At 50.6% G+C, this 25,708-nt stretch overlaps 1 protein-coding gene across 1 annotated transcript in view; it reads left to right on the top strand.

Annotated features, from left to right (window-relative positions):
* The first annotated feature begins 669 nt into the window (after positions 1-669).
* Positions 670-25,708, top strand: part of Lct (lactase) — a 41,155-nt gene continuing 16,116 nt past the window's right edge. The window contains exons 1-8 of the mRNA XM_076547296.1: positions 670-1,318; positions 8,126-8,205; positions 12,047-12,130; positions 14,272-14,374; positions 15,579-15,657; positions 17,802-18,522; positions 19,655-20,300; positions 21,626-23,182. Of these exons, the coding sequence (XP_076403411.1) occupies positions 670-1,318; positions 8,126-8,205; positions 12,047-12,130; positions 14,272-14,374; positions 15,579-15,657; positions 17,802-18,522; positions 19,655-20,300; positions 21,626-23,182 (3,919 nt within the window). The remainder of the gene's footprint in view (positions 1,319-8,125; positions 8,206-12,046; positions 12,131-14,271; positions 14,375-15,578; positions 15,658-17,801; positions 18,523-19,654; positions 20,301-21,625; positions 23,183-25,708) is intronic.

Genomic DNA, 25,708 nt, shown 5'->3' with positions numbered 1-25,708 from the left:
ATCTGCCTGCCTGCATCTGCCTCCCGAGTGCTGGGATTAAAGATAAGTGTCAGCACCGCCTGGCAATAAATCTTAAAAAATAACAAAACACGTCAAGACCCTGAAGATAGGGCTAGAAGTTAAACACACCTCTATATCTTCCCACCATGTCCACACCAAATAACTATTTTTGTTTCTCACTGTTACGTGTCTGGTATTTGGGGGGACAGTGGCTGAGCCTAGCTTGTTGGGGCTTCCAACATCTCATAGTATTTAAATGTGTAGAGATTCAGGCGGAGGACAGGGTTCGGTTGGCAAAGTCTTGCTGTACAAGCAAAGAGGACCTGAGTTATGATGCTTGGTACCCATGTGAAAAGCCAGGTGTGACACCTGTAATCCTGCACTGAAGAGGCGGAGACAGGCAGTTCCCTGGGACTCACAGTTGGGGAAGACACCCAAGATCTACCTCTCCCACCTTTGTGTGTGTGTGCACCCCACAAGTGCGTGAACATGTATACAGAAACACAAAACCCTTTTTTTCCTGAAGATTACGCCAGTTGAACCAAGTTCGGCTTTAACTATCCTAGATAACCCAGTTAAATATTGTGTGGATAATCACTGTATTTTACAGCCTCAGCTGTGGTTATAAGGTCAGGATTCCTCCCACAGGCTTCTAAAAGTGCCTTGAACATGGGTCTGCCTTGGCCGGCCCTCTTCCTGGGCACCGTCCTCCTGAGTCTTTCCTGCCAGGGGACTGACTGGGAATCTGACAGGAATTTTATCTCAGCCGCTGGTCCTCTGACAAATGGCTTAGTGCTTAGCCTGAGCCATCCGCTGGGAACCCGGGGCTCTGATGCGGTAGCTGGTAGCACGGTCATCTCCATCTGCCAGCAGCCGTTGCCGTCTCTCCTCCCACAGTATTTCCACAGTCTTCATGCCAGTCAGGTCACCCATTACAAAGTGCTTCTGTCATGGGCACAGCTTCTCCCCACAGGAAGCTCCAGGAATCCAGACCAGGAAGCGGTCCGCTGCTACCGACAGCTGCTGCGGTCCCTCAAGGCTGCCCAGCTTCAGCCCATGGTGGTCCTGTGCCACCAGGCCCCACCCACCAGCGGCGCCATCCAGAGAGACGGCGACTTCGCTGACCTCTTTGCCGACTATGCCGCATTCGCCTTCCAGTCCTTCGGGGACCTCGTGGAGATCTGGTTCACCTTCAGTGACGTGGAGAAAGTGATCATGGGTCTTCCCCACCAGGGTTCGAAAGCCTCCGCTCTCCAAGCCCTCAGCAGTGCCCACAGGAGAGCCTTCGAAGTCTACCACAGGAAGTTCTCTTCTCAGGGTGAGTACACACGGACACGGGGGGGGGGGGGGGGGGGGCGGGGGGGGGGCGCAGCAGTGGCCTTCACCACCTCCTCCGTTTGCTTCCGGGAGCAGGAACTGGTGTTCCTCCCACCTGTGCGCTCCCAGGAGCCCCCCAGAGCTGAGCATTGCTAAGAATCCGTCCCCAAAAGGGACGCAGATAGAAATGTCCAGCGTTTGTCTGAGATGTCTTTTCCTTTGAGATAAAGTCTCTTGTAGTCCAGGCTGGCTCACTATGAGGTCAGAAGATGAGCTGGAACCTCCTAACCTCCTGACTTCACCTGAGTTCTGAGGTGACAGACATGCCACCACATCCAGTGTTATGCAGTGCTGGGGTTTGTACATGCCAGGCAAGCACTAACCACTAGGCCGTATCCTAAGCTCATGTTCAACGCCATATATATGGGTGTTGTCTGACACCATGTGCATGCCTGTGCCCTCAGATCCCCTGGAACTGGAGTTACAGAGGGTTTTGAGCCACCATGTGGATGCTGGGAATCCAACCCGGGGCCTCTGGACGAGCAGCCAGTGCTCTTAACTGCTGAGCCGTCTCTGCAGCCCTTGAAAACTGTCTTCTAGAACTCTTCCTCAGGGTCAAGTCCATGCAGCTGTCTTTCTCTGTCCTTCCTTGAAGGGAAGGTTATGAAGTCAGGATTGCTGCCCCATTCTTCTACAGTTCTTGAACACAGAGCTGCCTTGGAGAGAAGAGTGCAGTCCTGAGTGTCTCCAAGGAGACTCAGCTGTGGTTCCCCTTCAGACTCCACTCTTAGGGAAACAAGCGTATACTTTCTAGTTGGAGCTTATAGTGCATCAGGGGAGGCACAGGTAAAGATGCATTATGGGTAATGAGAAGCCTGTAATTTGGGAATGCACAGTGGAGACTAAAACTGAAACCTCGTGCATGGGAGACAAGTGCTCTACAACTTGTATTAACTCGCTTTTTACTATTAACAAATTAGGGTGCAGTGACTACTGCTATGTATAAATTCTTGCCCACCCTGATAATTCCTTTTAATACAGCCTTCGAATTGAAATTAGCAAGGTGTGGTGGCACATGCCTGTAAATGTAGCATTAGAAAGACTGAGTGGGAAGATTGTAAGTTCAAAGTCAGCCTGGTGTGCACATCTCTGTGAGTTCAAGACCAGCCAGAGCTACATAGTCAGATCCCCATCCTCCCCTCAAAAAATAAGAAAAGAGATAAAAGATGAGACCAGTGTTTTAAAATAGCTGCATTCTTTAAGACCTCAAAGCATAGGTGCTGTTACACCCATTGCTACAATGTTGATAAGAATGAAACCCGTGTTTAAAGTAGTTTTTCTAGTTAAAAGTTTAAAAACTAGCTGGGCGTTGGTGGTACATGCCTTTAATCCCAGCACTCAGGAGGTAGAGGCCGTTGGATCTCTGAGTTCCAGGGTCTACAGAGTGAGTTCCAGGACAGCTAGGGTTACACAGAGAAACCCTGTCTCGAAAAACAAACAAACAAAAAACCCCAAGAATGTAACTGAGCGATATGGTTGAGTGTTTGCATGGCGGAGTACTTACCGTGCATGCAGGAAGCCCTGGGTTCGAGTTCCCGCACTGCATAACCTGGGCACAGTGACACATGCCTGTAACCCAAGCACTGAAGCTGAGACACCTGAGGTCCTGACTCATAAACTAATTAGTGAACCAATTAAAACAACGCAACTAAAATGAACCACAAGCACTGAGAACGTAGTTAAGTCTGTAGAGCACTTACCTGGCATGCATGGAGCTCCATTCCCAACATAGCTTAACTCAGGAGGCGGGGACAAGAGGAGTGAGAGCTGAAGGTCCTCCTCAGTCACATACCAAGTTCAAGGCCGACCTGGGCAAGAAATGGGATCCAAAATAAAAAGGAAAGAAGAAAAAGAACTTTTCCACCCCAAGACAGGGTCTCACTATGTAGTTCTGGCTGTCCTTCAATTCACTGTATAGACCAGGCTAGCCTTGAACTCACGAAGATCCACCTGCCTCTGCCTTCCAAATGTTGGGATTAGAGCTGTGTGTCATACCTGGCCAGGAGAAGAAAATCCACTTAACAATAGGAAGCAGGAACTGGATGTAGTGGTATACCTGTGATCTCAGCACTCAGCAGGATTGTGTGTTTGAGACCAGCCTGAGACACCTAGTGAGACCCCCTAACACACACACACACACACACACACACACACACACACACACACACACACACACAACAGGGGCTAAGGACTGGAGTAGACATCTCTCCAATGAAGATGTGGAAAGGGACAAACAGCAACAACAGCCCAAACCATTAGAGAAGTGCCCACCAAAACCGTGAGTGTCCACTCACACCGAAGGACGGCTGTGAGGAGTCATCGCTGAGGACCTGGAGGAACGGCAAGGCTGAGCATCGCTGTGCAGAGTGTAAAAAGGCGCAGCTGCTGTGGCGGAAGGGTGAGCGCCCCTGGGGGCAAGTGCAGCAGACGCACACACAGCACAGGGGAGCACTCCGGCTAACACCGGGGACCCCCACCCCGCTGCAGACAACCCACAGAGCTGACGCTGGCAGCTCATGAGGAAGTTGTTCATTCGGGAAGGTCAGACATGGGCTGGGGACACCATCCCACCCACGTGCGCTAATGCAAGGTTCACTTAAGCGTGGCAGTCTAAGGTTATAACGTGGCCCCACTGGGCCTGTCCCTGAATTCCTGGAGACAGCTTTATCTTATCAGGATGAGGACTGCCTCCCAGAGACGGTCCCTACTCCAAGCTTTGCTTTTCTTCCTTTCTTCCTTCCTTCCTTCCTTCCTTCCTTCCTTCCTTCCTTCCTTCCTTCCTTCCTTCCTTCCTTCCTTCCTTCCTTTCTTTCTTTCTTTCTTTCTTTCTTTTTTTCCTGTGATACAGGGTCTCACTATGTGTAGCCCTGGCTATCCTGGAGCTCACTTTGTAGACCAGGCTGGCCTCAAACTCAGTGATCTGCTGCCTCTGCCCCGCAAGCGCTGGATTAAAGGTGTGCGCCACTATGCGCGGCTACTCTGAGCTTTTCAAAGTCTATGCATAGCAGAGCAAGCTCCGGGTGCAGGGGTGCAGCTCAGGGTTATGGTGCTCGTCCGGCTTGTGTAAGACACAGCTGCTGTGGTTGGCAGTGCCTTCCTGCTGCAGAGACTGAATGCAAGAGGAAGTACGTGACCCCACAGTTAAGTCGCAGAGCCCCTGCTCGGTGTGGGTCCAGTTTTAAGCGTAATGTTGGAAGGAATCCCATGTTATCAAGTCTTGTGTGCGTTTGTGTGCCCGTATGTGTGCAAATGCATGTGTGAGCCCATGTATGTAGAGGCCAGAGGACAACCTCAGTCGTCATTCCTCAAGACCTATTCACCACATTTTTTTTAAAAATTCTTATTTTGGCCCTGCGGTGGTGGCGCACACCTTTAATCCCAGCTCTCAGGAGGCAGAGGCAGGCGGATCTCTAAGTTCGAGGCCAGCCTGGTCCATAGAGTGTGTTCCAGGACAACCAGGGTTACACAGAAAAACCCTGTTTCGAAAAACTTAAAAAACAAAAACTTATTTATTATTAGTATGTATGTCTATGTGTTCTGTGTGTGCCACACACGTATGAAGGTCAGAGGACAACATCTAGAAGTCAGTTATTTCCTTCCATCTGGATTCTGGGATTGAACTCAGGACATCCGTGCACAGCAAGCCCTTTACATACTGAGCCATCTCTCCAGCCTAACGCCTTGTGAGACAGGTCTGACCCTGGCCTGGAACTCACGAAGGAGACATGCTGGCAGGCCAGCTGTGCCCTACTGCCCCTGTGCACTACCACCCCTGGCTAATTTACATGGGCTCTGGTTCTTGAGCTCAGGTCTTCATGAGGCAGTCACTTCAGCAACTGAGCCATGTTCCCAACTCTAGTCCTTCCCGTTTTCTTCTCAAGGAGCACACAATGGCCGGGCGGTGGTGGCGCACGCCTTTATCCCAGCACTCGGGAGGCACAGGCAGGCGGATCTCTGTGAGTTCAAGGCCAGCCTGGTCTACAGAGCGAGATCCAGGACAGGCGCAAAGCTACACAGAGAAACCCTGTCTCGAAAAAACCAAAAAAACAAAAAAAAAGGAGCACAGAATGTGTGGGACGCACGTGCATGCCAGTTAGACAGTAAGGAATCCAGCCCTCCACAGTAGTGTTTCTCAGCCATCTAAGGACCGCGCCCATGGACGGCTCGTGTTGAAGTTCTTGTTCCTGGCTGCCGACGTAGCTAAGTCAGTAGAAGGCTTGCCTAGCCTTCGGGAGGTCCCACCTTCAATCCTCAGCACTGCTGGTGCCTACCTATATAATCCCAGCACTTGGAGGGGAAGGCAGGAGGATCAGAAGTTCAAGGTTATCCTTGTCCACTTGGAGAGTTGGAGGCCAGCCTGGGCTACATGAAACCCTGTCTCAAAAAAGGCATTGGGGTAGGGGGTTAGTGGAGAGATGGCTCCTAATGGGCTAAGAGTGATTGCTGCTCTCGGAGGACCAGAGTTTGGTTCCAGCGCCCACAGCAAGTGGTTCACAACCCCCTGAAATTCCAGCTCCAGGGGTTCCACACTTTCTTTGGACCTCTGCTGGCATCTCTATATGCATTGCATATACTCACATGGACATAGAAACATACACATCCATAAAGACAACTCTATTTTTAAAAGAGTTGTTATGTTCCTGGGCCGATCCATATCTTGACTCTTGACTCTAAATCTGAAGATGGGTCCTGACGTAGCTTTCTTTTTCTCTCTTTCTTTTTTTTTTCTCTAATTTTATTTGATGAGTGTGTGAATCAAGTTTTTTTGTGTGTGTGCATGTATACTTAGTAAATAGGTTTAAAGTCCTTTTTTTGTTTATTTTTGATTTTTTGGTTTGTTTTAGTTTGGTTTGGTTTTTCAAGACAGGGTTTCCTTGTGAAGCCCTGACTGTCCTGGAACTCACTCTGAAGTCTATGCTGGCCTCGAACTCAGAGATCCACCTGTCTCTGCCTTGCAAGTGCTGGGATTAAAGGCGTGCGCCACCACCAGCCAGCAGCTTTTTTTTTTTTTCCTTTTTCTTTTTTTCTCTCTCTCTCTCTCTCTCTCTCTCTCTCTCTCTCTCTCTCTCTCTCTCTCTCTCTCTTCTTTTCTTTTTTTTTTTTTTTTTGGTTTTTCGAGACAGGGTTTCTCTGTGTAGCTTTGCGCCTTTCCTGGAACTCACTTGGTAGCCCAGGCTGGCCTCGAACTCACAGAGATCCACCTGCCTCTGCCTCCCGAGTGCTGGGATTAAAGGCGTGCACCACCACCGCCCGGCAGCTTTCTTTTTCTTAAACTTGTTCTCCAGGCAGTTCTAGTGTATACGAAAGCTTGAGAATCATCACCATGCTGCGTAAGCGCTAAGCAGAACTAGCTTTGTATTTCCTTTGTTTCCCCATCAAGGCGCAGGAGCTACAATGAGGGAAAAAACCCAGCAGTTTCCTGAGGGCACCAAAACTTTGGGTTTTGTTTTGTGTTAGGTGGGAGCTCTGGTCCCGATCGGCCAGAAATCCAGCTGGGATAGAGCCAGGATGACCTCAAGTTTCTGATCCTCCTTGCTTCTACTTCTCAAGTGCTGGGATCACAGGCATGCACCACCACACCTGATTCAGGCTGTGCTGATATCAATCCCTGAGCTGGTGCAAGCTCGCTACCGACTGAGCTACATCCTCAGCCCAGAGCACCTTGCTTTTAACTAGAATTTAGAAAGGGGTTCTCTAAAGTGGGACACGGGAGTATGGGGCCAGGTAAGCTCTGTTAAGGAAGGAAAACATTAAGGTAGACTCATGACCCAGAACAGAGCTGAGACGCCGCTGCTGCTGTCCTGCCGTTCTGACCAAGGGTGATGGAACCATCCACAAGCCATGCTTCTCTGCTGCTCACTGCTGCTCCCACAGCCCCAGAGAGAGGGCGTGGCCCTTGCTCCACAGTTTTTAAGAGGTCATGTATCTTCAGAGAAGACCATGCTTATAAGGCCCAAAACAAAAAAACAAAAACAAAACAAGCACTGCCTTCAGTGGGTCGTTGGACCGAGTGGCAGAATCCCCACCACAGTTCCCTTGTCACCTTAGAATAATTCTTCTTATTCTGACTCTTCCAAGTGCTCTGTATGTAGGTCTTGATTCGGACAAAACACTCTCTCTTTTTTGGGGGTGGTGAATTCCGAAAGATCGGAGAAACAGAACAAGCCACCTCCAACCTCACCTTACCAGTTCCTCAGCTGAACCTGTTTCCTCGGACTGGAAGCCTCTGAGTCCTCATCCGAATGGATCTCAGCTGAACTGCTGCTCAAAGCCTAAAAGCTTAACAAACTTAGTTTCTGGTCCTCACACCTTATATACCATTCTGCTTCCTGCCATCACTTCCTGAGATTACGGGTGTGTGTCACCATGCCTGGCTGTTTCCAGAGTGGCTTTGAACTCACAGAGATCCAGGCGGATCTCCAAAACAGTCTCTTAACCAGGCATGGTGACATACAAATTTAGTCCAAGCACTCAGGAGGCAGAGACAGGCAGACCTCTGTGAGTTCAAGGCCAGCCTGATCTACAGACTCTGACTTCCAGGATAGCCAGGGTCACACAGTGAGACCCTGTCTCAAAAACAAATCCGAATAAAAACCAAAATAGTCTCTTAGAAAGACGCTATATTTTTTTTTAGTTATTTTGTTTTTTACAGTCTGTCAATTGGCTAAAGACAAGTCGTGGTAGTGATCTATCCCTTCAGAAGCTTAGCCCTCCCTCAGCTACTGTTCCTTCCTCTGTTTGGTTCCAGGAGGAAGAATCTCCGTGGTCCTGAAGGCTGAAGATATCCCCGAGCTTCTGCTAGCCCCATCCTCGGTGGCACTCACCAAGGTAGACGCGCATCTGGAAGGCCCAGGGAGAACTGTGATTGTCTTTATTTATTTTGAGATAAGGTCTCTGTAAGAAGAAAAGGGCAGGAGGCCGCTCAAGGGCAGTGGGACAGGTTTATTTCTGGGTCAACCAGAGACGGGCTGTCATCAGAGCAGAGACTGACTTCTCTCACTGGCTAGGCTTTTTATCAGGGACGGGGAGGAGGGCTGGTCAGAGGGCAGAGGCTGGGCTTGGCCAGGGTTGTTAATTGTTAATCTAGGACATACAGAAACGCTACTTGTGTTGACTTCGTGGTTTGGACTTTGGGGAATTGGAACTGTCAGTTACAGGAGGAGGGCAGGGGTGGTGGTGGGCCTTAGGCTGTAATGTAATCACAGAGAAGGGGTGCTGTTTAGGCCAGAATGGGGGTGCCCACAAGGTAAGATGGTCATGCATTCTCTCAGTCTCACTCTGTAGGTCAGGAAGCCTCGAACTCACAGATCCACCTGCCTCTGCTTCCCAAGGTGCTGGTATTAAAGGTGTGCGCCACCATACCTGGACAAATTGCGATTTCTTAAAAGTGAGGCTTTTAATTTGTTTCTTTTTATTATTATTTTTACATTTTTGAGATCGGGTCCTATGTATGTCAGACTAGTCTAGAACTCAGTCTATAGCAGAAGATGAACTTGAACCTCTGACCCTCCTGCCTGCACCTCCTGCGTGCTACAACCCGATTATAGGCATGTGGCCCCTGGCAGTGCTGTGCGGAAAGCTGGTGAGCGGGGCTGCAAACCCTGCCCCGGTCCGACATCTCTGTGAATTCTTCCAAACAGAATAATCCATTCGCAGATCTCTAGCTGCCTTCAAAGGAAACAGACCTGGCTCTTGGTTTGTTGTGTTTTAGCTCTTAACCAGAGTTCAGACAGGCAGGGTGCCGCACGCCTTTAATCCCAGCACTCAAGAGGCAGAAACAGGTGGATCTCTGTGAATTTGAGGCCAGCCTGGTCTACAGAGTGAGTTGCAGGCCAACCAGAGATACCTAGTGAGACTCTGTCTCAAACAAAACAAAACAAATTACTTCTGGAACCCACATGGTCTACACATGCCCACACATGGAAAAAAACACATTAAGAGATAACTGAAAAAAAAATATACTTCTGGGGGTTGGAGAGATGACCCAGTGGTTAAAAGCACTAGCTGTTCTTCTGGAGGATCCAGGTTCAGTTCCCTGCACCTGCATGGTGGCTCACAACCATCTGTAACCTCCAGTTCCAGGAGAGCCAAAGTCCTCTTCTGCCTTCCTTGGGTACTTGCACATGCTACACAGAAAATAAAAATAAATTAACCTTATAAATAAAATACACTTCTTTTTTTTTTTAAGATTTATTTATTTATTTATTATGTATACAGTGTTCTGCCTGCATATCTGCAGGCCAGAAGGGGGTGCCAGATCTCACTACAGATGGTTGTGAGCCACCATGTGGTTGCTGGGAATTGAACTCAGGACCTCTGGAAGAGCAGTCAGTGCTCTTAACCTCTGAGCCATCTCTCCAGCCCTCTCTTGCTTTTTTAAATTGTAACTTGTTTTTTGTTTTGTTTTAGAACAAGGCTTCCCTAAGTAGCCCAGGCTGACCTTGAACTCTTGAGCTTCTGGCAAAACAGGGAGTCCAGAGTCAGAAAGAGAGGCACACACTGCGCAGGCCCATTGGAAGGCCCTGGGGGTTTGCACTTTGTGGTGATATTTTATTTGTGGTCTAACACAAATCTGGAGATCAGAGAACAGAGCCAGCCACTAGATTAGACATAGAGGCCAGACAGTGGTGGCACACACCTGTAATCCTAGCACTCGGGAGGCAGAGATCTGTCTGGATCTCTGTGAGTTCAAGGCCACACTGGAAACAGAGTCAGGCTGTTAGCACACACCTTTAATCCCTGCACTTGAGATCTCATGTCTTTGCTTGGGAAGAACACACACCTTCAATCCCAGGAAGTGATGAAGGAAGCAGAAAGGTATATAAGGCGTGAGGACCAGAACTAGAGGTTTTTTAGGCAGTTCAACTGAGACCCTCAGGGGTGAGAACCCAGAGGCTTTCAGTCTGAGGATTTGTGGAAACAGGATCAGCTGAGGAGTTGGAAAGATGAGGTTGACTGTGGCTTGTTCTGTTTCTCTGATCTTCCAGCTTTCACCCCAATATCTAGCTCTTTTTTTTTTAATTAATAAGACCATGTAGCAATTCATGTTACAGCACTTCCCAGAGGGAACCCGCACACTCTCCTGGGTTATGTGTTGGGTGAGATACCAGTTCAAAGGCTGTTGCTAGACAAGCATTTTTAGAATCAGCCCTTTGGACTCTTGATAGCAATTATCACTCATTGTAAATTAATTTAGATGGCATCTAGTCAGCAAGAGACTTGTTTTTCCAGAACCTTATTGTAGCTGTTTTTCAAGTTTCTTTGCTGTCAGACCTGGACTCTGGTGAACTCTGAGGATCACTTGATTAGGAAAGCATTGGGGAGCCAGTGAGGGCTTAGGGGTCAGGCCTATGAGACACTTGGCTCCCAGCTGGTGCCTGGCCTGTGAAACAGCCGACCTGTGGGAGACAAGGGCTGTGATGAGCTGGTGAGATCCCAGCCAAGAGAGAAATAGAGTGGCCAGTCAGGCATGGGGAGTCAGGTGTGTGTGTGTGTGTGTGTGTGTGTGTGTGTGTGTGTGTGTGTTAGTCCCACTACTTGGAAGGCAGATGCAGGCTGATCTCTAGGAGTTCAAGGCCAACCTAGCCTACATAATGAATTCTGGGCCAGCCAAAGACGGCACAGCAAACAGCAACATCAAAACAAAAAAGACACACTCCTGGGTTTTAGGTGGGTCCTGGAGATCGGCTCACGGAGAGAACTTCCTGAACCAGCTCTTACCCAGCCCCTTCCTTTCTTTTATTTTTTTATTTTTATTCTTCAAAACAGGGTTTCTCTGAATAGCCCTGGCTGTCCAGAAACTTGCTGGGTAGACCAGGCTGGCCTCAAACTCAGATACTTCCTCTTCTGTCTCTCCCAAGTGTTAGGATTAAACCACCTGGCCTTCCTTTTTCTTTGCTTTTTAAAACATTCATTACGTTTTTGTTTTGTGTGTGGTGTGGTGTGTGTGTGTGTGTGTGTGTGTGTGTGTGTGTGTGTGTGTGTGTGAACTCATGTCCTCAGAGTTGATGGCAGACACCTATATCTGCTAGGCCTTCTCACTATTCTCTTCCTCCTCCTCCTCCTCCTCCTCCTCCTCCTCCTCCTCCTCCTCCTCCTCCTCCTCCTCCTCTTCTTCAAGACAAGATTTCATGTTGCCCAAGCTGGCCTTGAACTCGTGAGGCAGCCCAGGATGAGAGTGCTGGACAGACAGGTACCGCCACGGCCTGTTGATGTGCTGCTGCTGACAGACCCAGGGCCTTGCACCCGCTCAGCAAGCCTTCTGCCCACTGAGCTCCATGCTCAGAAGAGCTGGATCCCTTGGCCAGAGGGTGGTTAGAGAGCAAGGCTGGTCAGGACTGTGTAGCTTGTGTTTTCTGCTAGTCGAACTGGTCCAGCCAGGCCCAAGAGGGTCCCCACATATCACCAAGGTCAAGGGGAGCGCTCCCTGGGGGAAGCTCCAGACTCCGATTCCCTCCCTAGTGCTCCCCCACTTGTTGGCACCCCACACCCGGCACGCCCATTTTCACACTTACTAGTTAACCACACACTCACGCTCCTGCCGTAGTCACGTGCACACACATCCCCAGCTTTCTCCTGGGGAATCCCCAGATTGGGTTAGTCACGGGGAGAATCACAGCACGCTGCTGAGGAGGGCTTGTTCCTAATGGTGGAATTTCCTTATTTCTAGGACTCGGTTGACTTCCTCTCTGTTGATTTGACTTATGAATGTCAAAGTGTGGCGACTCTCCCACAGAAGCTGAGTGAACTGCAGGTAATGTGAGAGCGTTTCCATCTTGATGGTGAGTGGCAGGTTCTGGACAGCTCATTAGAAACTGATGCTTGGGCTAAGGCGTGGACTGAGCCTTCCATCACAGTCTGACCTGCCGAGCCTCAGCTTCGGAGAGTCCCACTTGAAGAGACCATCAGGATGTGGGCTCACCGGGTTCACTGTGGGCTCACCGTGGGCTCTCCGTGGGCTCACCGTGGACTCTCCGTGGGCTCTCCGTGGACTCTCCGTGGACTCTCCGTGGACTCTCCGTGGGCTCACTGTGGGCTCTCTGTGGGCTCTCCGTGGGCTCACTGTGGGCTCTCCTTGGGCTCACTGTGGGCTCTCTGTGGGCTCTCCGTGGGCTCTCCTTGGGCTCACTGTGGGCTCTCCGTGGGTTCGCCGTGGGCTCGCTGTTTGCTCTCTGTGGGCTTGCTATGGGTTCCCTGTGGGCTTTTCTTGGGTTTGCTCAGTTGATAAACTACTTGCTTAGGATGAGCACAGCCCTGAGTCCCATCCGCAGCACAGCATAAAACAAGTGTAGTAGTGCATGCTTGTAATCCCAGCACACAGGAGGTAGAGGCAGGAGGATCAGGAGTTCAGAGTCATTCTCAACTACACAGTGAGTTCAAGGCCAGCCTAGGCTACATGAAACCCTGCTTGAGAGGGAGGGGTGGAGAAGAGAGAACATCACCACAAGCTGCCACGTGAAAGGGTGTGTGCAGAGGCCACCAGACCCCAGCCACAATAAAACTGATGTAAAGTGAAGTCAGACATACCAGCCTGAAGATCATTTCCCTATACACCAAAGATGCTGGGGGGAAACTGAGGAAGGACAGAAAGGTCATAAGAGCCAGAGCACCAGCAAGTTTGCCGTGAGATTGTGTCTCCTGCTCACATCAGGAGCTACAGCCATGAAGTCACCACCACGACTGCCTGCCCAGATGTGAGCTGAGCAAGGACCACACCAACGAATGTGCAAAACTGGATGGAGGAAGCCCCGGAAGCCTCAGCTCCGCACAAAGAACTACAGACAAGAGCAGAGCTGGGAGCGGGAGAGGGGTCCTCCCCAGGGGAGGGCTCACCATTGGGTGTCAGTGCCAAGCGGCCAGCCCTGAAAACACACATACAGATAACAGTATATGGACTCAACAGACTACATTTAGGAATATATGTATGTAGACGTCCTTACAAATACATGTATGCAAGAAATAAGAATTGACAAAAAAGGAGGCCCTGGATTTGAAGATGAGAAGGGTAGGTTGGAGGGCTTGGGGGGAAGGGAAGGAAGAAATGTAAGTAAATGACAATCTCAAAAATAAGTAAAACGAATAGAAGGAAATCAATCACACATGCTGAGATCTCCACTTTTAAGAACAATTTCTGTGTGTATGTTTTTGTGTGAATGTATACATAGTTGTGCAAATGTATGTGCCCCCTGCTGGGAGGGAAAGGTATTGCCTGTGTGCACAGAGGCTGGAAGAGAGCTGGAGTGACCCGGCCTTTGTGTGAGGCCCTGCTGTTACACAGGATCCGAACTCCTGATTGTAAGGTCGGTCTCTTAGTCACAAGGCGTCTCTCTAGGTCTTTGACTTTTGGTTATAGAAAGTTGGAAACAAATCGCAAGTAGAAAGGACAGTGGAGACATGGAAAGCTTGTTCTCCTAGCCAGCGTGTCTGCCTGTTGGCATCAATTCTCCTTTCCAAAGTGTGTCATAAACCTGGATGGAAGCCAGGGCTTTACACATTCTAGACAAACACTCTGCCCACCAAACACATTCTCAGCCTCACAAACCAGGATGCTTTTTAAGCAAACCACAGATGCTCATGAACATGGTGATGTGGCATCTTGGTTAAACTTTTTAGATAGTGCAGGCTCCTGACACCAGCGGAAACTTAGCTCTCAACCCTAATATTGTTGCTGGCTTATGAGGTGCGCCATCTAAAATGAACTGGTGTGGGTACCGCTTCATTTTGGAAGGGTTGGTGGCCAATGGTCACTGAATAGTGAGTGTCTTTCTTCCTCAGAGTCCGAGTCACTGCCCTCAATAAGTGGGATGGCTGGAGGTCATTTCTAAAAGGTGAACATGTAGCACCTCACCTGTTCCTGTTACTAAGGACACACTTGTTGGTCTTTATCTTTTCTAGAACATTGAGCCCAGAATGAAAGTTTTCGTTTATACCCTAAAACTTCAGGACTGCCCATCCACAGGGAAGAGTCCCTCCTCCCTGCTCTTCAGCCTGATTGAAGGTGAGTGGACCAGCATGTGACTCATGTTGAGTGACATTTGGTGCACTGGCGTGTTGGGTAGCAATACTGAAATCAGGGTTCTCATGAGGGGGGGGCCTAGGAAAATGGCTGGACTGAGAGTCTATAGAATGAGGCTAAAGTCCCCTCTCTGCCTAAAGTCCCCTCTCTGCCTTCCCTGGCAATGAGCTCTTCCTGTCCAAAGACACTGAGAGTTTCTGTACAGATGCCAAAGATGCCCAATATGGACAGGAAAACCTTCAGGCCTTTGATGGAAACTGTCAGCATGGAAACATACCCTGTTCTGGGTAGCCCCACTGGCACCTAAGATGCTAAAAATGTCTAGGTGTAGGACCTGCTGTTCTAGAACTCACTATGTAGCCCAGCTAGGCCTTGAACTGAAGGCTAGTCTTTTTGGTGTATGCGTGTGTGTGTGTGTGTGTGTGTGTGTGTGTGTGTGTGTGTGTGCGTGCGTGTGCATATGTGTACATATTGGTAAAGGTGCGTGAGGAGGACAGAAGAGGGTGTTGGATGCCCTGGAAATGGAGTTACAAGCAGTTGGGAGCCACCTGCAGAGGGTGCTGGGACCTGAACTCAGGTCTTCTAGAAGGACAGTCTGCTCCTTAACCAGTCATCTCTCCTACCCCAGCCCAGCTTTTTGTGTAGATCTGGAGCTTGAGCTTAGGCCCTCATGTTTACCTGGAAGGCACCTTACCAATTAACTCCCCAGCCTTCTTTTTCAAAAATTTTCCAGCCAAGTGGTGTTGGCCCACACTTTTAATCCCAGCACTCGGAAGGGAGAGGCAGGCGGATCTCTGTGAGTTCAAGGCCAGCCTGTTCTACAGAGCGAGTTCCAGGACAGCCAGGGTTACAAAGGGAAACTCAAAAAACTGTCTCATAAAACAAAAACAAAAGACCAAAAGGGTGGGGGGAATACATGCCTACTCCTGATTGCCCTGAGACCCCCTGTGTCCAAGACTGCAGGGTGGTCCAGCTCTCTTCGGAAGTGTCTAGGTGATTGGTATTCACCCTGAAAAGTGAGGACCAACATTCTAGTGTTTAAGCAGGCCAGACACATCCATGGCATTTTCAGAAGGGCTTAGAGTCATCGCTTGGGGTGTGGGTGGGTTTTAGAGTGAGGCACACTGCTGATTGCATGTGTGTGCTTGAGCCCCACACACAGTCAACCAAGCTGCTTTTCTTACAGCCATCAATAAAGACCAAGTGCAGACTGTTGGGTTCGACGTCAGTGCATTCCTGAGCTGTCCATCCAGTTCTGAGGAGAGGTAATGTTGGCTTGCACAGTTAACTCTAAGGAACCGGTAGTATGGGCTCTGCTGTTGTTTACGTGGACAGTCACTGGGGACCATTGTGCTTGTCTCTTGGTGTTTTTGTTTGTTTGATGTGTGTGTGTGCACATGTGCGCACATGCATATGAAAGCCTGAGTGTGTATGTATGTGCACCACCTGTCTAAGTAAACCCGCAGAGATCAGAATAGCTTGTCAGTTCCCATGGAACCTGATTTCTCATGTGAGTGCTGGGAACTAAACCCAGGCCTTCTGCAGCAGCAATAAACAGTCTTAACTGCTGAGCCCTCTCTCAGGCCTGTCTTTGCCTCTTGGAGCAGCAAATAGGTTCTAGTCATTTAACAGCTGAGAGATGGAGGCTCGGAGGGAAGGCTGGAGAAGCAGTTCCTCATTGAGATGTACCTGGGTCCAACACAGTCTGGCTTCCTCACTGTCACATTCTCCCAGGTCTACATATTTAGCAGAGCTGAGATTTAAGATACTGTCTATATGTGGCAGAGAAAGCTAGTTCTTGGGCCAGCTGGATGGTTCAGCAGGTAAAGGCACCTGCAGCCAAGCCTGATGACCTGAGTTCGGTCCCTCAGGCTCACATGTTGGAAGGAGACAACTGACACCCACAAATTGTCTTCCTACCTCCACACACACGTCATGTGCACACCCCCACACACAGAGTCCCTAGATAAATAAATAGGTAAGATGGCTGGGTGGCTGTTGACTCCGAGGGTGAAGACTTCTGCCTTGTGTTCTAGTTGTCTCTGTTGCTGTGATAAAACACTGACCAAACCAACTCAGGGAGGAAAGAGCTGATTTCATGGAGGGACTCAAGGCAGGAGTTGAAGCAGAGGCCGTGGGGAATGCTGCTTGCTTGTTTGCTTTTCCTGGCTTGTTTAGCCCTCTTTCTTTGTTAAAGGTTTATTATTTTACTAATTTATTTTATATATTTGGGTGTTTTGTCTACATGTATGCACACCAGAAGAGGGCACTGTATTCCTTGGAACTACAGATGTAGACTTCGATGAGCCAACATGTGGATGCTAGGAATTGAACTCAGGACCTCTGGGAAAGCAGCCAGTGTTCTCAACCTCTGAGCCATCTTACCTCTCCAGCTCCAGCCTGCTTTCTTGTACAGCTCAGGCCCAGGGGTCATACTACCCACAGTGGGCGGGGCTCTCCCGCCTCCATCATTAAGTCAAGAAAATGCCTACAGACTTGTGTACAGGCCAGTCTGACCTAAGCGTTTTTCTCAGTCAAGGTTTCCTCTTCTCAGATGACCCTAGCTTGGTGTCGAGTTGACAACAAACTGAACAGCTTACCACGCAAGCCTGGTGACCCTACTTCCACCCCCAGGTCCCATGTCAAGGCAGAGGAAGACAAGGGACTCCATGAAGTTGTCCATATACAACAACCACCACAACAAATAGTGAAACTTAAAAAGGAAATAAATATAATAATGTTTTTAGAGGGAAGGAAGAAGAGAAAGCAGTTTAGCTGTAGATCTGAGCAGCCCACGGGAGCTCCGTGAAGTAAGTTCCCGACCACAGGTCTTCAGTGTGAGATGTGGAACACCTCCCCCGAAGCCCAGCACCGTCAGGAAGCCAGTGTAGAGCAGAGCCATGCTCCAAAGAGTCCTTACTTGAAAAAGTTACAAGAGCAGTTTGGGCTGGAGAGGTCATGCGGTCTGCAAAGAGCCTTCTCTGTCAGCACGGGGGCCTGAGCACCCACAGAACAAGTATAAAAAGCCAAGAATGGTGGTACACACTTGTCACCCCCGCGCTGGCCCTTCTCCAGAGGTGGCCAGAGGTGGCCCTCCTCCTCCTGGTCCTTCTCTTCCTCATTCTGCCCCTCCCTCCCTCCCTCCCTCCCTCCCTCCCTCCCTCCCTCCCTCCCTTCTTTTCTTCCTTCCTTCTTTTCTCCTCCTTTCTTCTTCTTAAGGTTTCCCTGTGTAACCATGGCTGTCCTGGAACTCACTCTGTAGACCAGGCTGGCCTCACATTCACAAAGATCCTCCTGCCTCTGCCTCCTGGGTGCTGAGATTAAGGGCATGCGCCACCACGCCTGACCCTGTGGGGCGTTTGTAACTCAGTCATTAATTACGTCCCCTTATGTCCCTTCCACCCCACAGTCCGGCTTGCTCTCTGACTGACAGCCTGGCCTTTCCGACTGAGCAGGAGCAGGAGAGAGCTGTTGCGCCCCCTCCCCTTGCATCAGCCTACCAGAGAGTCTGGGCAGCCTTTGCCAAGCAGTCTAGGGAGGAAAGGGATGCCTTCCTGCAGGATGTGTTTCCAGAAGGGTTCCTCTGGGGCGTATCTACCGGAGCCTTTAACGTGGAAGGAGGATGGGCCGAAGGCAACCGAGGCCCGAGCATCTGGGACCACTACAGTAACCTGAATGCTGCCGAGGGCCAAGCGACGGCAAAGGTGGCCAGTGACAGCTACCACAAACCGGTCTCTGATGTCGCCCTGCTCCGGGGCCTCAGGGCTGGGGTGTACAAATTCTCCATCTCCTGGTCCCGGCTGTTCTCCACGGGGCGGAAGAGCAGCCCCAACCTCCAGGGCGTGGCCTACTACAACAGACTGATCGACAGCCTGCTGGACTCGCACATCGAGCCCATGGTGACACTGTTCCACTGGGACCTGCCTCAGGCCCTGCAGGATCACGGCGGGTGGCAGAACGAGAGTGTGGTGGACGCCTTCCTGGACTACGCAGCCTTCTGCTTCTCCGCTTTCGGGGACCGTGTAAAGCTGTGGGTGACCTTCCACGAGCCATGGGTGATAAGCTACGCGGGCTATGGCACTGGGCAGCACGTACCAGCCATCTCTGACCCAGGAGTGGCTTCTTTTAAGGTACTTCCCCCCATCCCTGCAACTCCTGCCAATTAGAAAACACATTTGGCTGTCTCCTTCCCGCCCTGGAAAGGAAGCCAGAGAGGGAAGGATGGGTACATGTTGTTACTGTTGTCTTGTACACCCAGGCTGATGCTGTACTCATCATGTAGCTGAGGATGACCTTGAGCTTCTGAGCTCTTACTTAGATTCCTGAGAGCTGGGGTCACAGGCATCCACCGCCAGGTCTGATCTGTAAACAGTGAAGAGAATTAGACCTAGGGCTAAGCACTCTGCCAACTGAGCTGCACCCTCGGCCCTGGTCAAGTCTTCTTAACCCCAAAGACGAGTTCCAGGCTTGGAGGGGTATCCTCACTGTGGGGCTCTTGCCTAGTGTGCACATGGCCCTGGGTTCAATCCCTGCCTCCTGCTGCTGCGATGACAGACACGGGCCACCATGCCTGCTTTTATGGGGGGAAGACCAGGGCCCTTGCATTCTAGGCTAGCAATTCTATGTGTATAACTTATCTGTAGTCACAGCTCTTAAGCTTTTGTTTTTATTTGCTTTGGTGTTTTCCAGCTAGGTCTCAGTTTGTAGCTCAAGCTAACATGAAATTCCAAGTTTTCAGTCTTCAGCTCACCGAAATCCTCCTGCCTCAGCCTCTAAAAGACAGGCCAGGGGTGGGGTGGAATGGGGTTGGGGAGACAGGCTGAGCCACCATACCTGGCTTTTGTAAACTTTTCTTTTTTTTTTTTTTTTTTTTTTTGGTTTTTCGAGATGGGGTTTCTCTGTGTAGCTTTGCGCCTTTCCTGGAACTCACTCTGTAGACCAGGCTGGCCTCAAACTCACAGAGATCTGCCTGCCTCTGCCTCCCTAGTGCTCGGATTAAAGGTGTGCGCCAGGTAAGCTTTTCTTATGGTTGAGAATTTCCTGAGTGTTTATAGTGGCTCCTGTGATTTCAGCTTGCACCACCATGCCAGAGTCGTGTAGTGCAGGAAATGGAGCTGGGGTTTTGTGAACAGGAGGCTGTCTACCATTGCAGCCCCATCCCAGCCCCATTGCTGATTCTGTTGACTTCGGCAGTAACTTGGCGACACGACTGAGCTGCTAGTGCCGCTGTTGACATTACCTTCCTCCCTTTTCCCTCCCAAGGTGGCTCACTTGATCCTCAAGGCGCACGCCAGAACTTGGCATCACTACGACCTTCACTATCGCCAACAGCAGCAGGGGCGCGTGGGCATTGTGCTCAATTCCGACTGGGCAGAGCCTCTGGATGGGCAGAGTCCCCAGGACCTTGCTGCCGCTGAGCGCTTCCTGCACTTCATGCTGGGCTGGTTTGCACACCCCATCTTTGTGGATGGGGACTACCCCACCGTGCTTCGGACCCAGATCCGGCAGATAAACCAGCAGTGTGGTGGTCCTGTGGCCCAACTCCCGGAGTTCACTGCAGCGGAGAAGCAGCTCCTGAAAGGCTCGGCGGACTTCCTTGGTCTGTCTCATTACACGTCCCGCCTGGTCAGCAAGGCTGGGCGGCAGACCTGCATCCCCAGCTACGATAACATCGGAGGATTCTCCCAGCACGTGGACCCCACGTGGCCCCAGACTGCATCTCCCTGGATGCGGGTGGTGCCCTGGGGCATAAGGAGGCTGCTGCAGTTTGCTTCCATGGAGTACACGAAGGGAAGAGTTCCAATCTTCGTGGCTGGGAATGGCATGCCGGTAGGGGAAGGAGACGATCTCCTTGACGACTCGGTGAGGGTGAACTACTTCAACCTGTACATCAACGAGGTGCTCAAGGGTAAGAAGGCTGCTGATCCTGAGGGGCTGGCTCTTCCCTGAGGCTTCAGAGTTCTGTTTAATGAGACAGGGCAGAGACTGATCTCGGGTCAACAGGCTTGCTCACCAAGAGCCTTTCTTTACTGAGCCATTGCACCAGCCTCTCCGGTCCAGGAGTCTAACGCACTTGGTTAACCAGTGTTCATTGAGAGCACGAGGAACCAGGGACTGTGTAAGACAGTGAGGACACGGTACCGAATAAATGTCATCCCTCCTGAAAGAGGCCCTCAGTCCCTAGTGGGGTGCAGATGGGCTGACACAGGCTAGGACCCCAGACCGCTGATTCCCCTCAGGGCACCAGCCCTTTGAGCTCCGCCCCCCTCAGCTGGCCATCCAGTCTGCACTGCGCTTCCCTTTTCTGTAGCTGAGCCACACATACACGCTCAGTCTGACCCACGCACCTTCTTATCCAAGTGGAAAGGGTGGCAAGTGGTTTTCAGCACATAGGTCGCTCACCTAGAATGAGTTCACCTGTCACTCTCAGAAGCCGATGAGAATCGGCCATCTGAGAAGATGTGATTAATGGCCTAGCATCCATATCTTCTCCAGCCTATGCCTCCATCTTCATGTGATCCATGGATGCTTGTTGCTAGGCATGGTGGTGTATCCCTTTATCCCCAGCACTTGGAATCAGATTGAGAGTTCAAAGTCATCCTGGAATACTCAGTGAGAGCCTGTCTCAAAAATAATTAAATAGGGGGCTTCAGAGATGGCTCAGTGGTTAAGAGCACTGGCTGTTCTTCCAGAGGTCCTGAGTTCAATTCCCAGCAACCACATGGTGACTCACAACTATCTGTAATGAGATCTGGCACCCTCTTCTGGCCTGCAGGCAGAACACTGTATACATAATAAATAAATAAATAAATAAATAAATAAATCTTTAAAAATAATAATAATAATGAATAGGTCAGGGGATGTAACTCAGGAGGTAGCGTGCTCTCCTAGCGTGCTGGCAGCAGTAGGGTCCATCCGGAGCGCTGTGTAAACCGGGGAGTGTATGCCGCTCACACCAGCACTCAGGAGGCAGAGGCAGTGGGATCAGGAGTGGAACTCTAGTCCCAGGGGACCTGATGGCCTCTTCAGACCTCTGTAGGCGCTGCACACATGTGGTGACAGACGTACATGCAGGCAAAACACCCGTACACATAAAAATAATTTTTAAGTTAAAAAAAAAAGAGGGTGGCATGCTGAGGAACAACAGCTGAGATTGTCTTCTGGTTTTTACATGCATTCACACATACACGCACACACACTTGCACATGCCTAACTTTTGTTTTCTCTTTATAGCTGTCAAGGAGGATTTGGTGGACGTCCGCTCATACATTGTTCGTTCCCTCATTGATGGCTTCGAAGGACCCTCAGGTTACAGCCAGAGGTTCGGCCTGTACCATGTCAACTTTAACGACAGCAGCAGGCCAAGGACTGCCAGGAAATCTGCCTACTTCTTCACCAGCGTCATAGAAAAGAACGGTTTCCCCGCCGGGAAAGCAAGAAGCAGCCCCCTGCCTCCGAAAGCAGACCTTGCCTCCAGAGCCCCAGCCCTCTTCACCTTCCCGTCTGAGGTGCCCTCCAAGGCTAAAATAGTGTGGGAGAAGTTCTCCAGTCAGCCCAAGTTTGAAAGAGATTTGTTCTATCATGGCACGTTCCGGGATGACTTCCTGTGGGGTGTGTCCTCTTCGGCCTATCAGATCGAAGGAGGCTGGGACGCTGATGGCAAAGGCCCCAGCATCTGGGACAATTTCACCCACACCCCGGGGAACAGTGTGAAAGACAATGCCACCGGAGACGTAGCCTGTGACAGCTACCACCAGCTGGATGCCGACCTGAATATTCTTCGCACCCTCAAGGTCAAGGCCTATCGGTTCTCCATCTCCTGGTCTCGGATCTTCCCCACAGGAAGGAACACTTCCATCAACAATCACGGTGTGGATTATTACAACAGGCTGATTGACGGCCTGGTGGGGAGCAACATCTTTCCCATGGTGACGCTGTTCCACTGGGACCTGCCCCAGGCCCTCCAGGATATTGGAGGTTGGGAGAACTCCTCTTTGGTTGACTTGTTCAACAGCTATGCTGACTTCTGTTTTAAGACCTTTGGTGACAGAGTCAAGTTCTGGATGACCTTTAATGAGCCGTTGTATATGGTGCTGTTGGGCTACAGTTCAGGGGTATTTCCCCCAAACGTGCAGGACCCGGGCTGGGCACCTTACAGGGTCAGCCACGTCATCATCAAGGCTCACGCCAGAGTCTACCATACTTACGACGAGAAATACAGGCAGCAGCAGAAGGGGGTCATTTCCCTGAGCCTCAACACTCACTGGGTGGAACCCAAGGACCCAGGGCTCCAAAGAGATGTGGAAGCTGCCGACCGGATGCTGCAGTTTTCCCTGGGCTGGTTTGCCCACCCCATTTTTAGGAATGGGGACTACCCAGATGTCATGAAGTGGAATGTGGGGAACAGGAGTGAACTGCAGCGCCTGGCTGAGTCCCGCCTGCCCATCTTCACAGAGGAGGAGAAGGGTTACATCAGGGGTACCGCTGACGTCTTTTGCCTCAACACCTACTCGTCCGTGTATGTGCAGCATAACACCCCAAGGCTGAACCCACCCAGCTATGACGATGACCGGGAGCTGACGGTCAGCGACATGACCTCTCCGTCCGTCTCCACGGCAGTGCACGCGGCCGTGCCCTGGGGGATGCGGAGGCTGCTGAACTGGATCAAGGAAGAGTATGGCAACATTCCCATTTACATCACTGAGAATGGACAGGGGCTGGAGAGCCCCACGCTGGACGACACAGCAAGGATATTCTACCACAAAACCTATATCAACGAGGCTCTGAAAGGTGCGTGAGACTCAGCCTCTGGCTAAACCTCCCAGGCTCCTGTCCTCCGTCCGTCACGTGTCCAGTCTCCTGTCCTCCATCCGTCACGTGTCCAGTCTCCTGTCCTCCGTCCGTCACGTGTCCAGTCTCCTGTCCTCCGCCCGTCACGTGTCCAGTCTCCTGTCCTCTGTCCGTCACGTGTCCAGTCTCCTGTCCTCCATCCGTCACGTGTCCAGTTTCCTGTCCTCTGTCTGTCACGTGTCCAGTCTCCTGTCCTCCATCTATCACGTGTCCAGTCTCCTGTCCTCCGTCCGTCACGTGTCCAGTTTCCTGTCCTCTGTCTGTCACGTGTCCAGTCTCCTGTCCTCCGTCCATCACGTGTCCAGTCTCCTGTCCTCCATCCGTCACGTGTCCAGTCTCCTGTCCTCTGTCCGTCACGTGTCCAGTCTCCTGTCCTCCGTCTGTCACGTGTCCAGTCTCCTGTCCTCTGTCCGTCACGTGTCCAGTCTCCTGTCCTCTGTCCGTCACGTGTCCAGTCTCCTGTCCTCCATCTGTCACGTGTCCAGTCTCCTGTCCTCCGTCCGTCACGTGTCCAGTCTCCTGTCCTCCGTCCGTCACATGTCCAGTCTCCTGTCCTCCGTCTGTCACGTGTCCAGTCTCCTGTCCTCCGTCTGTCACGTGTCCAGTCTCCTGTCCTCTGTCCGTCACGTGTCCAGTCTCCTGTCCTCTGTCCGTCACGTGTCCAGTCTCCTGTCCTCTGTCCGTCACGTGTCCAGTCTCCTGTCCTCCATCTGTCATGTGTCCCCATGCTTTGACAGGTGCTTTGAAAGTCACTCTTTTGGGCATGGGCAGGGCTCAGTTAGTAAAGTGTTTGCCTTGCAAGGCTGGGGACCAGAAAAGGAGCCAGCAGGATGTGTTTGTAATCTCTGTGCTGAGGAAGCAGAAAGGGGATCACTGGCCAGCCAGCCCAGACCACTTGGTGAGCTCCAGGTCACATGAGCGGCTCTGGGAAAGAAAAGTGGGTTTTCTGAGGTTGTGTTCTGGCCTACACACACACACACACACACACACACACACACACACACACACACACACACACTCACGCACACACTCACACACACACTCACACACACACTCACACACACACTCACACAGATAAATAACAAATAAAAAATGTAAGTTTGCACTTGAAGAGCTGGGTTTGTGGCTCAGTTCTCGAATTGCTTGCCTAGAACACAAAGCCCCGGTCTCCAATCCCAGCCCCAGAGAGGGAGGGCATGGTGTGCACACCCGCATTCCCACCACTGGTGCAGCCCGGGGAGAAGGAACAGAAGAAACCCAAGTTTATCTTTGACTACAGTGAGTTCAAGGCCAGCCTGGGCTACATGAGATCCTGTCTCAAAACATTTGAAACGACATCAATAAATTCACACTGGTGTGCTTAGTGTCTAACCAGGGCTGAGGCTCTTGAGTTTGAGAGGCCTGTCCTTTTACCTCACTTGCTGCAGGGTCACAGAGGCTAGCAAAAAGTTAGTAACTGCGAATTTGACCTTCACAATCCAGTCTGGAGCAGTCCTCCGAGAATCCGTTCCAGATCACATGTGCCTCTGTTCCAGCTGCAGTCAGTCCTGTCTGCTGTCAACACACTTCCACTGTGGCGTCACAAAAGAACAGTCTCACGGTTCTTCTGTGCACGTTCTGCTCCTGGACAATGAACTTCTTGACTATAAGGCACTGTCTTTCGTTTCTTTTTCTTTTTTTTTTTTTTTTAAAGATTTATTTATTTATTATGTATACAGCATATGTGACTGCAGACCAGAAGAGGGCACCAGATCTCATTACAGATGGTTGTGAGCCACCATGTGGTTGTGGGAATTGAACTCAGGACCTCTGGAAGAGCAGTCAGTGCTCTTAACCTCGGAGCCATCTCTCCAGCCCAAGGCACTGTCTTTCAATTTTACATCCCAACAGCCTATCTTGGCCAATACCCAGAGAGTCATACACTTATTTGAAGTCATCCCAGAAAGAAAGCAAAATATTTCAACACCAACTTGAGAATGCAGGTTTAAGAAACACATCCATCCTTTGCTGAGAGGTGTTGGTGCACACCTTTAATCCCAGCACTCGGGAGGCAGAGGCAGGCAGATCTCTGTGAGTTCGAGGCCAGCCTGGGCTACAGAGCGAGTTCCAGGACAGGCACCAAAACTACACAGAGAAACCCTGTCTTGAAAAAGAAAGAGAGAAAGAAGGAAGGAAGGAAGGAAGGAAGGAAGGAAGGAAGGAAGGAAGGAAGGAAAGAAAGAAAGAAAGAAAGAAAGAAAGAAAGAAAGAAAGAAAGAAAGAAAGAAAGAAAGAAAGAAAGAAAGAAAAAAAACCACAGTTCTGGTGGAAGCTGCACCTCAGCCCCCTCCCCAACTCTCTCTTCCCAAACTCTGCCTCATCTCAGAAAGCCCGCCAAACATGGCTCCTCTCCCAGAGATGCTCAAGACCACTCCCACAGGGTATTTAAACCGCACCCCCCAAATGCAGACATGTTTTTTTGTCTCT

Source organism: Peromyscus maniculatus, chromosome 11 (genome assembly GCF_049852395.1).
Source record: "Peromyscus maniculatus bairdii isolate BWxNUB_F1_BW_parent chromosome 11, HU_Pman_BW_mat_3.1, whole genome shotgun sequence".
NCBI lineage: Eukaryota > Metazoa > Chordata > Mammalia > Rodentia > Cricetidae > Peromyscus > Peromyscus maniculatus.
The sequence above is the reverse complement of the archived record's forward strand: the minus strand, read 5'-3'. Positions and strand labels throughout refer to the sequence as shown.